General features: G+C 45.7%; 1 protein-coding gene across 4 annotated transcripts in view; it reads left to right on the top strand.

Annotated features, from left to right (window-relative positions):
• The first annotated feature begins 1,012 nt into the window (after positions 1–1,012).
• camk2d1 (calcium/calmodulin-dependent protein kinase (CaM kinase) II delta 1) overlaps positions 1,013–13,201 on the top strand; it is a 102,966-nt gene continuing 90,777 nt past the window's right edge. For 2 of the 4 annotated variants that reach the window (XM_084547066.1, XM_084547067.1), the window contains exons 1-2: positions 1,017–1,514; positions 6,907–7,001. In XM_084547066.1, coding sequence (XP_084403192.1) covers positions 1,453–1,514; positions 6,907–7,001 — 157 coding nt within the window. In that variant the 5' untranslated portion in view covers positions 1,017–1,452. Of the gene's footprint in view, positions 1,515–6,906; positions 7,002–13,201 lie in introns of all 4 variants that reach the window. The other 2 variants (XM_084547068.1, XM_084547065.1) reach the window with 2 other exon arrangements.

Here is a 13,201-nt window from a genome sequence, read left to right on the forward strand (position 1 = left end):
AACTTCGGTTCTTAATACAAAGCTGACTGCGTTTGAATATTGCAGAGATCAATAAGCAAACCTTACAGATCCGTTGCCAAACTGCGACCCCGACTCGTGTCAAGAAAAGGTGCATTCAATTCAGCTGTGAAAATCAAAACTGTGTCAACGTGCAGCGTCTTGGAAAATGAGTTAGACAGAGGTGATAGTGAGTATGTTCCTACATAAAGAGCAAAGATAGATCGAAGGCATCTAACACAGTTGACCCCTTCGTTGGTCAATCTGAGGCCTCCTAACGGGGTTGCCGTTGCTAATCTGGCACTAGACTCTTATTGTCGAAGCAGGAAACTGAGAGATCCCCACAGGGGATATTTCATTTTTTCAAACCACATTTTTTTTATTTATTTTTTTTTTCCTACAAGAGAGTTGAGGTTTTTCTTGGATGCGTTCCCCATATGTTTTAGCTGACGCAATGTGCCCGGGCAATGAAGAAGTTATGCAAACAAAGCAAGTATAACTTTCCACCCGCAAGATGTACAATGATCTCGGCTGACTCTCTCAAGAAAACAATCTAAACTGTAGTTTTGTTGGTTGATTTGGCAACACTTTATTACTTTTTTGCAGTCAGCCAAACCAAACTGGACACAGAGTCAGCTCAGGGCTGTGAAACTGTGGTCGTGTGTTCTTGCCTGCTGCCTCTAGGTGGCGCCCCTGTGCAGCATTTCCGACGAGGAAGCGCTCGACAAGAAATTCAGCTTCGTCAAGGCAGACACAGCGCTTCGGGAACAAATCGGATGTGACGCCATTTTACCTCCAAAATAAAACAATTTCGGGTCGTAATATGTTGAATTAGATGATGTACTTTAACTATATAAATGTACATGCGTTTTATTTCTGTTTAATGGTGTATGATAAGCGGAAACGTGCATAAATAAAAGTTTCATATAAAATTAACATTGATCATTTGAAATTACAAATGTGCTTACTTACTTAAATGTGTGTAACAACCTAAATAATGTTTCACATCGTTTGTCAGGTGGTTAAAACTTTTTATTTATTTGTATTTTTTAATAACTCCTTCCTCATCACAGAACGAATGTGAAACGCGCTTTTATTTTGAAGCCTCACAACCGGATGTGCAGCATTGCGTGGCGGCGTCTGCCTTGACCACGGTCAACAAATCCAAGTGTCAGTGTAGAGGCAAACACAACAGCAGGTCGCGACGTCCCTGTCAAGTCCAGGACCTAACTGGGGTCTGCGAACTGGAGCCGGGAGCAGCGCCTTTAATATTTTATTTTTTTTTTTGTCCAGGACTCATTTAAAACAAACTTTGCTTTTATTTATTTTATTTTATTTTTTGCATATTTAGTTTCTTCTCTCGCTCCAATAAAGTCGACAAGTGACACTTCTCCGGGGCAGAGAGGTGAAAGGATTTGTGCAGAGCATTAGAAGCGGCTGAGTGCTCACCTTGACATGGCTTCAACAACCTGCACCAGGTTCACCGACGAGTACCAGCTGTACGAGGAGCTGGGGAAGTAAGTATTTATTATTTTATTTTATTTATTTAATTTAAATTTTTTTTTTTTTGGCTTTCGTCGCCGCCTCGCGCTCAGCGAAACCTCCGCGCGAGACCTCCGCCTACCTGCTCCTACCTTGATGGGTGCAGCCTGCCTGCCTTGCCTGCCTTGCCTGCGCGCGTGCATGCGTCGTGCAAAATCCCGTTCAGAACCCCATTCAGAAATCCTCCAATTTTACCTGGACGCTAGGTGTTAATAAATAACAGAAGCGGGAATATTCAGAAGTCACTTTTTTTTTTTTTTTTACCCTGAAATTCTCACATGCGACACTTTTTATGCCGTCGTGTATCTTAAGTTCATGAATTCCTGTTCCTCGCTTGCTGTTTTTGTTTTGTAACGCCAGGCGAACCTGTTGAGGAGGAGAAAAAAAAAAAAAAGTTTCAAAAATTAGAAGTGAATCACCGCCGAGCGCAGTGGGACGTACGCCGAATGTGAAAGTGGCTCACGGGAATTTGTCAGTGGGTTTAAAAAAAAAATATGCTCCACCCGGCGACGACCTCCGCCGACGCGAGAGTGATCTTAAAACGCGCAGAAATCCGGATTGGATTTCGGAATGTTGGGGGGGGGGGTGTCATGAGTGGCGCGGCGCTGGGCGGAAGGGTCACCTGCGTGGCTCTCGGCCAGCCGTGGGTGAAATGAAGCGCACCTTATTAAAGGAGACGGAGCCGCCGTGTGTTCAGTAACCTCCTCCCGTCTACGCGGAGCTCATCGTGTTTGTCTGTGTTTATAAGTTTCCGCCCATTTGTGCAACGCATCGAGCTAGGGCTCTTCTACAGAAATTCTTCTGTGGTTCCCCCCCCCCCCCCCCCCCTCACGCAGGCTGGGTTTGCACTGACTGCTAAAGCGCTGCCAAAACACACCGATCAGGCATAACATTATGACCACCTGCTTATGTAGTGTGCAGGTCTCATTGGAGCCTCCAAAACATTCCTGATTCATCAGAGAATGGACTGGAGGTGGTGTCCTGTGGTTAGTGGGGGGGCCTTTGAGGGGAGGGGAGGGGAGGGGTCTCTGTGGATCATCCCACAGATAGTTGATCAGTTTGGGATCTAGTGAACATCATTGGGAAGTTAGAGTTTAATTACTGTTTAGTTCATTTTTAAAGAACAGGTTTGTAATGGTGCGAGACCCTGATGTAGGCCCTTCTTTAGCCATTGTGCCCTTGCACAAACATGACAGCATTCATTAATACACAGGTTTAGACGTTACAATCCCTTGTGCCAAAATCCCAGGCAAAACACATTTAGAGGCCCTGTCCAACTGAGAAACCCCAACAAACCTACAGTCATGTGATATGACGCTTAACCTACAATCTAAATGAACTAAGTAAATGCTGCTGGCTTGTATGGTCCGCTCAGCAGCAGACGCTAACTCAAACCTTGTGAAATATAAGCTAACCAAATGCTGCTGGCTAGCTTAGCCTACAGTTTAAATGAACTAAGTAAATGCTGCTGGCTTGTAGGCCCACAGAGCAGCAGAGGATAATTCGAACCTTGTGAAATATAAGCTAACCTAACACTGCTGGCTTGTATGGCCCGCTCAGCAGCTAACCATAGCTACCAGGTTTGTAATGGTGCGAGACCCAGATTTAGGCCCTTCTTTAGTGGTTCTGCCCTTGCACAAACATGACAGACTTACAGTATACAAGAAACTGAGGTGTTTTCTCGTCGCCTGTCATAAGAATCTTAAACCGGAAGAACAGCGCCCCCTTTTTGCTTTGTGTGGTAATGCAGTCCAGCAGCTTTCTTGGCAAATCTGACCCTTTAAGTCTAGATTTGGAGGCCAGGTCAACACCTTGTGCTGTTCTTCATGTTTTTGTGTCTGTGTCAGGCTGCATCCTGCTGGGGATGGCTGCTGCCATCAAGGAGTGCCATTGCTATGGGGTGGGGGTGCCTGGTCTGGTCTAGGTGGGTGCTACATGTCTAAGTAACAGCCACACCAATGGATGGCAGGTCCAAAAGTTTGAATTGTCATTGAACTGTCACGAGATGGTCAATTACTGGCACCTGTCAGTGGTCATAATGTTGTGTCTGATCGGTGGATCATGAGGGGCAAAGATCAGGTACAGTCGTATTAGACAGCCTAATGCTGGGGTGTCAAACATACGGCCCGTGGGCCAAAACTGGCAGAAAGTTTGTCTGGAACCACTCCGTTGGGAACTGACTACGCTCCGGTCAGTGTCACCAGATATAGCTGATGGTTTCCTGCCCAAAAGCCTTTCAAGAACCTCCCCAAAATATTACACTGGTATTTTGTTTAGTAATTTAACCGCACACATTGCTTACACCAGTGTAGACTATTATAAAAAAGGCAATGAAGTCGGGGCACTGAGGTCATCTGCAACAGCCAGCCACCACAATTACCACATCTGTCTGCTATGAAACAATCTGATGGCGTCATGTAGTCCGCCGAAAGGCAGATGGTGTATTCTTTAGAAAGCAGCACAAGCGGTCTGAGCTCCACAGAGCAGAATCTGTTTCCAACGAAATGGTCCCAGGACTATTTGCTTTTCTCTGTTATCAGCTGACACACGCCCCGCAATAAAATCTCAATGGTGTGTTACCAGATTCATGTTCCCGATAAGAACTGAGTTTGGCTCCGCCGGACCGCTTTCATCAGTAATTTAGACACTTGGCTGCTAGTCCAGATGGGTATTTTTAGACTGACCACCTGTCTGAAGCTTTTGGAAAAGGGATGTGCGTGAGCTCAAGGTGAACGCCGAAACAGTCTAGTTTAAAGGATAGACGGATCAGGGCAAATCAAAGCATCACACTGAGGGTTCAGATCCATTCAGGAGGTAGATAGGGAGAGCAGTCCGGATAGTATTTACACTTGTTGACACCCTTTCATTTACTTTTCTTTTGGTAAATTTAGATACTAGACAGGTGCTCTAAGCTTTGACATCCAGAGATGTTAAGACTTAGGGCCATGGCACATCAAGGCAACGGGTTAGCAGTTTCCATTGTCGCTGTTGTTGAGCGTCTGTGGCTCTAGTTTTTGCAGTTTGTCCGCTGGCACGAGTCAGACCCCTGCCCCCAGTTGACTCAACCTGTTGAATCAATGAAGTATACTTCTTATACTTTGTAAGTCTTTTGCTCATTTAGCTTATTTACCCAAGTCTGCACAGATGTCAGGGACAAACGCCACTTTATTCTGTCTGCATTACATTTGTTTGTATTTCAACATGGTTGATTTGGTGTGATTGGCTGCATAGAGGAGTTTCTTGTTTAATAATTTTAGGTAGGGATGCACCAAAAATTTTCGGCCGAGAAAGCGAAAATGCACTTTTGGGAAAATTGATGCGTTTTTTGTTTGCATCACCACAACATCCTGTTTCAGCCGTGTTGTTTCGGCCGTGTGGTTTCGGCCGTGTTGTTTCGGCGATAAATTTTCATCAGAATTTTTGGTTTTCGGCTGGAAATTTTCAGACCTTTATCGCCCCAACAACACGTGCAAGCAACAACCGCAACAACTGCAGCAATTTTTGTCTGAAAATGGCCCGAAAGTGCATTTTTGGTTTTCGGCCGACAATTTTCAGTGCATCCCTAATTTTAGGTCATTTGAATGTGACATGAGCAGTCGGATACAGATCTGTAGGAAGATTTGCAGCCCTGACTTCATTGCCTCCCAGCTAATGGTAGCGTCTACGGTGTATTGCAGTCGTAAAATGTATGGGCGTTACTCAGTGGACATTCTTGTCCGTACGTTCGTACTCTTGCCTGAAGTCACTGCCCAAGAACCGTTCCAATTCATAGTAAACATTTGACCAAGTACTGTTCAGAAGTTTCCCAGACCCATCAGGAGGTAACTAGCGTGGACGTCAGACAGCCAGGTATCCCAGAATGCATTGTCTGTTTAGTGTGTTTCCAGTTGTGTAATACTTCACTTGATTGACATGTCCTTCTCTTTCCTGGCAATGTCGTTGCAACCCTTCGGGGGGGAGGGACCACTTTGAACCTTTAACACTTCTACCTGCATGTACTCTAGTTTTGCTACCATTATTTGCTTGGTTGTGAATTTTATAACTAGGCTTTACTATTGCTTGTGAAGTTTTATTAGTGTGCGTAGTGTCTGGGTCGTCACACGAGGCGTTGAGGCGCAGCACTGAGCTGCAAGTCACACCTGTTTTGGAAGCGGCCCAGTACACGTTGACTAGGTGTGGGGAACAAAATACCATAAAAATCTGCTTCTACAGGAGCGGGACGCAAGTGAAACATGAGCGTCTGCGTAGACTGATCTCTAGACTGATTAAAAATAGTAAATCTGTTCTGTCTGATGTGTCTGTGAGATGGACGACTGCAAGACGAGTGTGAAGACGATGTGATGAACAGCGGCTGTAGGGTCAAGTTGCAAAAATGAGGACTTAAATGCCCCGAAATCTCAGACTGACACCGAGGAAACTTACCCAAAAATAAAGAAATGCATGATATTAAATGTTGTGCTCGTGCAATATTAATTTCACACGTGCACTGGATGCAAGTCCCGTCTCAAAAGACTTTGGACTGGGACTCGTTTGCATTGAATAGGAAATTAAGGGAAGTGAAAACCCTTGTGTGGGTGTGCGGGACCTTCAGAGACGCACATAGTAAATGCGCGACGGTTCATGCATTGTTGATTTCTGTTGTTTCTTTTCACCACCCAGCCGTGAAAGTGCAGCAGCTGAGGCTCAGGCTGGTGTCAACGCAGCTTTCAAATGGGGCTTGTGTACGAGAGTGGCCCTTAAGAACAGCTACAACCTCGTCAAGAGTTCAAGAATCGTGTTGCGTGTGACGGAATGAGCCCGAAGCCTTGCGTCCTCCTACATCGAGTTATCTGGTCACTGGCTTGGTAACTGTTAGCCTCTGTGGTTTCTAAATGCCAATATTTGCCTAGCTGCAGTCTACTCACGAGCTACAACTAATGCCGCCACTTTATGTACACAACTTCCCGTGTCGAAAACCACAGATTGACAGGTTCCTTCTGAAGAAGGCATCGTACCTGCCGCTTCATTGAGGATGTAAGGTCCTGCAAGGGTATGACTCATGAAATCCCAACGTCTACAGCTGTCTGTGCGCATCCCTCCATCAACTTCTAAACCACGACTAAAGTAGCCCCAAGAAAGGCAATAAATTGATGAAAGTGAGCAATAAAATGCGAACAATGCAAGCATACTCGTGCTCCTACGGAACACCTACAAGGGTTTTGTCGCCGAGGTCAAAACCAAACGATCCAGCTGCATTCGTAGGATGTTCTGCTCCTCAAAGTAGAGATCAAGAGCACCATGTTCCTGCTGAAATCTGAATTTGCGTTTGAGTATTTTGTCTTGTCGTGGCGTGCAGTGACTAATCTCTAACTCTTTTGTGTCTCGCAGGGGGGCATTCTCTGTGGTGAGGCGGTGCATGAAGATTTCCACGGGGCAGGAGTATGCCGCCAAAATCATCAACACCAAGAAGCTGTCCGCCCGCGGTGAGTACGCGGCCGATGAGCCTTCGATGAGGCTTCGGGCTGATAAAACGCCGTGCAACGCCGGCTAGAGGCTCGAGGCCGTGTTCTGCGGGGCCTCTCTGCACGAAACGGTTCCTTTTTTTTTTTTTCTTTTTTCTTTTTCTTTTAGCCTCGTCACCCCTCAAACCAACTTCCTCTTCTGTTTTGACTGTACATGGTTTCACACGCCTCTGCCATGTCTCTCTTCGTCACGTCTGTAGTAGCGGGAGGTGGTCAGGTTTCAGATTGTCGCAGCCGTGTGCTGACCACAGCTTTCCATTTTTCTCTCTTCATCAAAGTGGCACCGGCATCGAACGGCTGCTTTTGTGACTCATTCTCTTACATATCAGACGCTGCCTCTGATTTCGGATGAGCTGTGCATGACTCACGTAGCAGTCTTTCGCGCTGAAACGCGCGCCAGCGAAGGCAGCGTGGTGGCTGAATTGAGGGGAAAACTCTGCACTCTGTTCCCAGTGACCTTTTCCTTTTTGCTGGTCCTTCTGTAACGGAGTTTCATTGCAGGAAGCGGAGGAATGGATTCTTTTTTTATTCTGCGATTATCTGTGCCGTGCGGGCCGAGGCTCCCGCTGTCTAGATGTTGCGCCGCTGATTGATCCGCGCTCGAGACCCTTAACGGCCCGATGGGACAGCGAACAGCACACAGAGCACACAAACAAAAGGAGATAGGCTTGAAGAGGTTAGATGCAGCGTCTCGCGAGGGAGGCAGGGGGATTTCCTCGCAGCCGTTCGGCAGCCGCATTAGGGAAAATCGAAATGCGTGTCGTTTTTAAATAAGACGCAACTACAAGAAATCCGTTCAGCTAAATGAGGAAACTTCCCAGGCCTGACTGCGGCTGCTGTAGGTCCGGAGTTGGAGGGATAGCGCGAGGAGAGCCGAAAGAGAGGAGGGCAGATGTTTATAGAAGGGAGCCCGTGATTGATTCCATACTTAGATTGCTTTGGCCGAGTGCCTTCGCCTTCGCCGAGCCCGGGCCCCGCTCACCTGAAGGAGAAAATGAGAGTGAAATGGAACAGACGAGGGAGCGTGATTGTAAATCTCTGGTGTTCGTCCCAAGGTGAAAGCCAACCTTTCACCGGGGCTGAGGAAAAGGAATAAATAAAATAAATCTAATTTGCACATTTTTGACGTTTCATTTTTCACTTTAGAAGTAAACGTGGAGGTTATTATGACTTGGATCTGACTTTGGCCGTAGTTAGTTTATTGCTAACAGATGGAAGCACAGGTTAGCTAAACATTGCTTAGTATTCAGACTCTATATTGATAACATCCATCATTCCACGTTTCAACTTTGACCTTTGACTTACTGAAAGCTCTGCAGTTGTCATGTTTTTAGTTGGCCTACTTTCACTTTTACTTGTAGGTAAAGATGGATTTAGATAACCTTTCCAATCTGTCGGCTTCTTGCACTGCTTAGCTTTGTTATAGTGGAAGCAAAAGGTCTCCTAAATCTAAACAGTTCCTTATCACATCATACTTGGTTTTGCACAGATTAGCGAGCGTTTTATTACCTTTGAACGCAGGCTGGCTGTCACGTTCTAAGGATGACTCAGTGAAGGATTTTTGATTCTCGTCCCGGTGGTGGATTGACGGACGGCGCTGAAACAACAGCTTCAGCCAACTGAATTTGTGTTTGACACAAGCTTCTTGATCACGGAGGCCTGAAAACTGATAAAAACGGATAAAAAAGCAATTAGAGTGATTCACTTTGATCAATCATGTGATAAGAGCGAATGCAGATCAGATATTGAGAAGATGATGGAGTTTTTGAAGCTACAGAAACGGTCTACTTGGCTGAGTTGCAAAGATTTGATACTAATTAGCGCAAATTGAGAAACAAACTCCTAAACCGCTCCCCCACAAAGCCATAAACCTAGGTGAGAAACTGCCGTCCATCATGAAACGGTGCCCAGTCTGAGAATATCTTAACCATGCGTATTGGTGTTTGTCAGTTCAAATGTTCTACTCACCTTTCACCACTGTGGTTTCGTCGTGCGACCATTATCTTCATTTCGATTTTGCCACTTTGCTAAACACCACTCGCCACTGGGCACAAGGACACACCACAATCTGGTTAGCATGGTTTAACTGAACAAAGACACGTTGCTAAATGCATATTGCATTTATTCAAGTGATGAAATGAAAGGACGCACTAATCTGCCTTTCTGGCATTTCTGAATGACGGCGGTGGTGTTCAGGGAAGATAGAGGGAAGACGCCACTTCCTGGCTTCAGGCAACCACAGGCAGATACAGCACCTCATTGTTGGGGCGGCTGATAGATATTGAAGCAGGCAGGCTGAACTGAAGGTCACGTTCAATGAGGGGAAACCCCGGTCTCACTGCCAAGTCCGCCGCCGCCGCTGCCGCTGCGTGATGTGAAATCCTAAACAGGCAGCTCCATCTCAACTGGAGAGGGTTTGTGCGGCTGTAAACCTCGGCTGCACGTCAGCAGCAGTGCTCTCTTGCGAAGGACCCTACCCTTCCAAGGAATATTGACGTGACTGCAAAGTACTGCAAGAAGGCTTTCTGACAGAACTTATCTCTGCAATCTGTGCTTTTTGGAAAGTACGCTCAGTTATAACCACATCTGTTGTGCAAGTTCGTCTGCTCCGGCAGCAAGAGTACTTTTGTTGTAGATACGTTGTTGTGCACAGCATCTAAATTAATCTGTATTTCAGATTAATTACACATCAGCTTTGTCTTTAAATTGAGTTATAGTATGGCATCCCATGAGAATGCATTTGCACAATGACTTCCCAGATCACTTGGATCTTGACCGAACACATTAAAGTATGAGCACAGTGCAGAGTCACTCCATTCACCCACAGGAATCAGGAAGTGGGCCAGCTGCGTACTATACTTTTCCAGTTTGAAGGGCCTTTGTGGTCACTAAGGCAACTGATGCCATAGTGAAAGTTTCATCACATGGATCTTTGGGTCTATGTGAACATGGAAATTATGAGTTGTGTTAATGTTTCAAAGGAACTCTGGAAATACTGTCTGCTTTCTTGAAAGATGTTAACTCTGTGAAAGAAATTTCGAATGCCTCCGAATCTACAGTTGTTCAGTCGTGACTGAACAATTTGCAAAATTTTGTTAAACAAAAATGTACAAAGCGATGCATTGTATGATTTGTGTTCTTTACTGAAGTGCTGACTTAAGGCTCATTTAAGGTACTGCGGGACTAGACGCCATAACCTACGTATGTAGCCTACGCTGGTGTGAGCCATTTATGCTTGTGCGCATGTCAGTCTGGCTCGCTGTGTAACAACACCCCTCCACCAAAATGCTGGTCTTTTTTGCCAGTCTCGTCATTTTTTTGTTGAGCAGGCAACAAACAATGGCTCAAAAATGGCTACTGAAACTTTTGCGGAAATTTTACCAAAATTTTACTAACACTTTACCGAAATTTCACCGAAGACAAGTCAAACTAATGTTTGTATCTCCGACCCTCCTCAGTTAACCTTTCCTCGATGTATTCCGTCTTAATTGATCCAAAACAATCAATTTGATTACGTTTCTGGGGAGGTGGACGTCAGGCTACGACGTTAGGGTCTGGGCTGTCGCCTACAAGTGTCAGAGTTTGTGGCAATTTGGATTCTTGGTGTAGTGAGGGTTTAGCTAATTTGTTTAATTAGCCATACAAGCTAATGGTAAACAATTGTTTAAATACAGAAAGATCAACAACATACAGTAGCTCTTGGGTGTAGGTTTGAAATTGGCAGTACCAGTCCAGTTGAGATGGGCCATGATAGTAAACAGTAAACTCAGTACAGTTATAGGTCATGCAAGACTATTCTTGTCACTTCCTTAGCTTGGAAAGCTAATAAGCTAATGATCGGTTTTAATAATCAGCGTATAAACTGCAGGGCTTAACAGTTCACTTATGTTTTGATGGTATTTCTAGATTATAGTGTAATTCAGACAAGATAAAAGTATGGTTTCTGTGAGGCGGCTTGTTCCAAGACCAATTTAAACACGTATGCAGTCAGAAGTATTGTACTGGCAGCAACATTTTGAAACATTATCTAGTCCTAATCACTGCCAACTAATTTCTATGTCTTTTGTACTCTTACCGCCAGCAATGTAAATAAGTGTGGTTGAGGTTTTTCGGCGTCTCCAATTAAATTCCACTTAAAAGACTTAATAGCCACAAACCCCTTAGCTTTATGGCACCATTAATTTATATACTTAGGCATTTGTTGTCCTTTTGTTATTTGTTACCCTTCCCTTCAAAATAAAAGCCCTAACACTGGGACAGTCCTGACCACGTAACGGAAACGTAATCCAGATGTACCGTGCAGAGAGCACGTCTTCACTGACAGCACGTGCTCGCACGCAGAGAAATCTAGGGCAGTGGTTAAACACAAACCTAGTGATGCTTGGACTCGGCGGAGTGGAAATGATCACTTGACAAACCCGCCAAGCTGTGGAAAAGCCAACTCTGGTTTAGGAGCCAGCCACTCTGTCGTTTCTTTTTTGTTTTTTTTGTTGTTTTTTTTTTGCCTTTGGAAAATACCCGATGGCCCCAGCCTCTCGCGGTGAACTCTCCATTCCCATGGAAACAAAAGAGATGGAGAGCTAAATATAGTCCGTGGGGTAATATAGGCGTTGGGAGTATATCGCAGTCTTTGCGGTGTTAATTGTGCAAGCGTGTGATGCAGTCTATTCTTTTATTATCTCAGCTAAGATTCATTTAGCTGGACAATTATATCATTTCACTGAACAGCCTCCTTTTTAAAAAAAAAATTTTTTTTGATCTGGCTTCATCTAATGGCAGGGAGCCGTTGGTTCTCCTTAAATCTCATTCACAAATACACACAAACTGTGGCTCGGCATGCCGCAGACAACTGCTTTTTATGTCAGCTGTAAATCCGGCAACAGGGGTGGCGACCCGACCCCTCAACCCTGTGGTTTATATCGAGACTCTGCCTAAATCCCTTACTGCCACACCCCCCCCACTGTACACACACGCATTCAGAGAGTGCCTAAATAAGTGCTCTATCGGAGGTGTGTGTGTGCAATGCCAGCGAGTGGCTTAACGGCTAATGTCAGGGGCCTAACGCGCCGTTTACACAGTTCCCTGCTAAGACCGGGCATGAAAGGAATACACCGAGAGAGAGATATATTGCGTCCTGGACGAAGCTGAGCCGTGTGCCGCGTGCGAAGCCTAAATGGTGTCCGAGTGTCTTGTCATTGTATCCGCAGCTCATCCCTCAGGTCTCGGCCGACCCATTAGAGGCCCCCGTGACGCGAGCATAAGCGATGACTCCGCAACCCCCCCCCCCCCCCCCCCGAGAGGATCCTCCTCGCGTCTCCGTCAGTCCGCTGAAGTAGTCGGGCCTCCGACGCCTCGAGTGTTTCCACCGGCTGCCCCCGGCTGCCTTTGTCATACACCGTGAGCTGATTGCGTTTCATGTTTAGCGCCGCTTTGGAGTCGTTTGCTCGGCGGGGGAATCCCCGGGAGTGAGAGTGTCGCTGATGCGGTTGGAATACATCGGGTTTTAAAGGCAGTGATTTAAGTTGTTTGCCGAATTAACCCCAAGCCACAGTCTGAACTCAAAGCATCTCTGGTTCTCTGGTTTCATTTTTTTTTTTTTTTTAATTTTGCATTTGGATTGTTGCTAAATAACTGCAGTGTTATGTTCTTGGGTTCTTCTTATTGGTTTTTGGTTTTTATTGTGTAGGTGTCCCTTGTGCTTCCAAAACAGTTGTGACTCATCTTCATCTGAGGGTGTCCTGTGGTGTCTGGCAAAGCAGTGTCGTTAGTGAGGGCCTTTGAGGGGAGGGGCCTCTGTGGATCATCCCACAGATACTTGATCAGTTTGGGATCTAGTGAATTTGGAGGCCAGGTCAACACCTTGTGATGTTCTTCATGTTTTTTGGAGTTGTTCCTAAAGCATTTTTGTGTGTGTCCCTGCTGAGGATGGCTGCTGCCATCAAGGAGTGTCATTGCTATGGGGTGGGGGTGCCTGGTCTGGTCTAGGTGGGTGCTACATAGCTAAGTAACATCCACACCGGTGAATGCCAGGAACAAAAGTTTCCCAGCAGGACATTGAATTGTCACAAGATGGTCAATGGTTGACTTCTCCTGTCAGTGGTCATAATGTTGTGGCTGATTGGTGTATTTCTTTACTTGATAGACTACTCAGAACCTAGCCC

Source organism: Chelon labrosus, assembly GCF_963514085.1.
Source record: "Chelon labrosus genome assembly, chromosome: 1".
Taxonomy (NCBI): domain Eukaryota; kingdom Metazoa; phylum Chordata; class Actinopteri; order Mugiliformes; family Mugilidae; genus Chelon; species Chelon labrosus.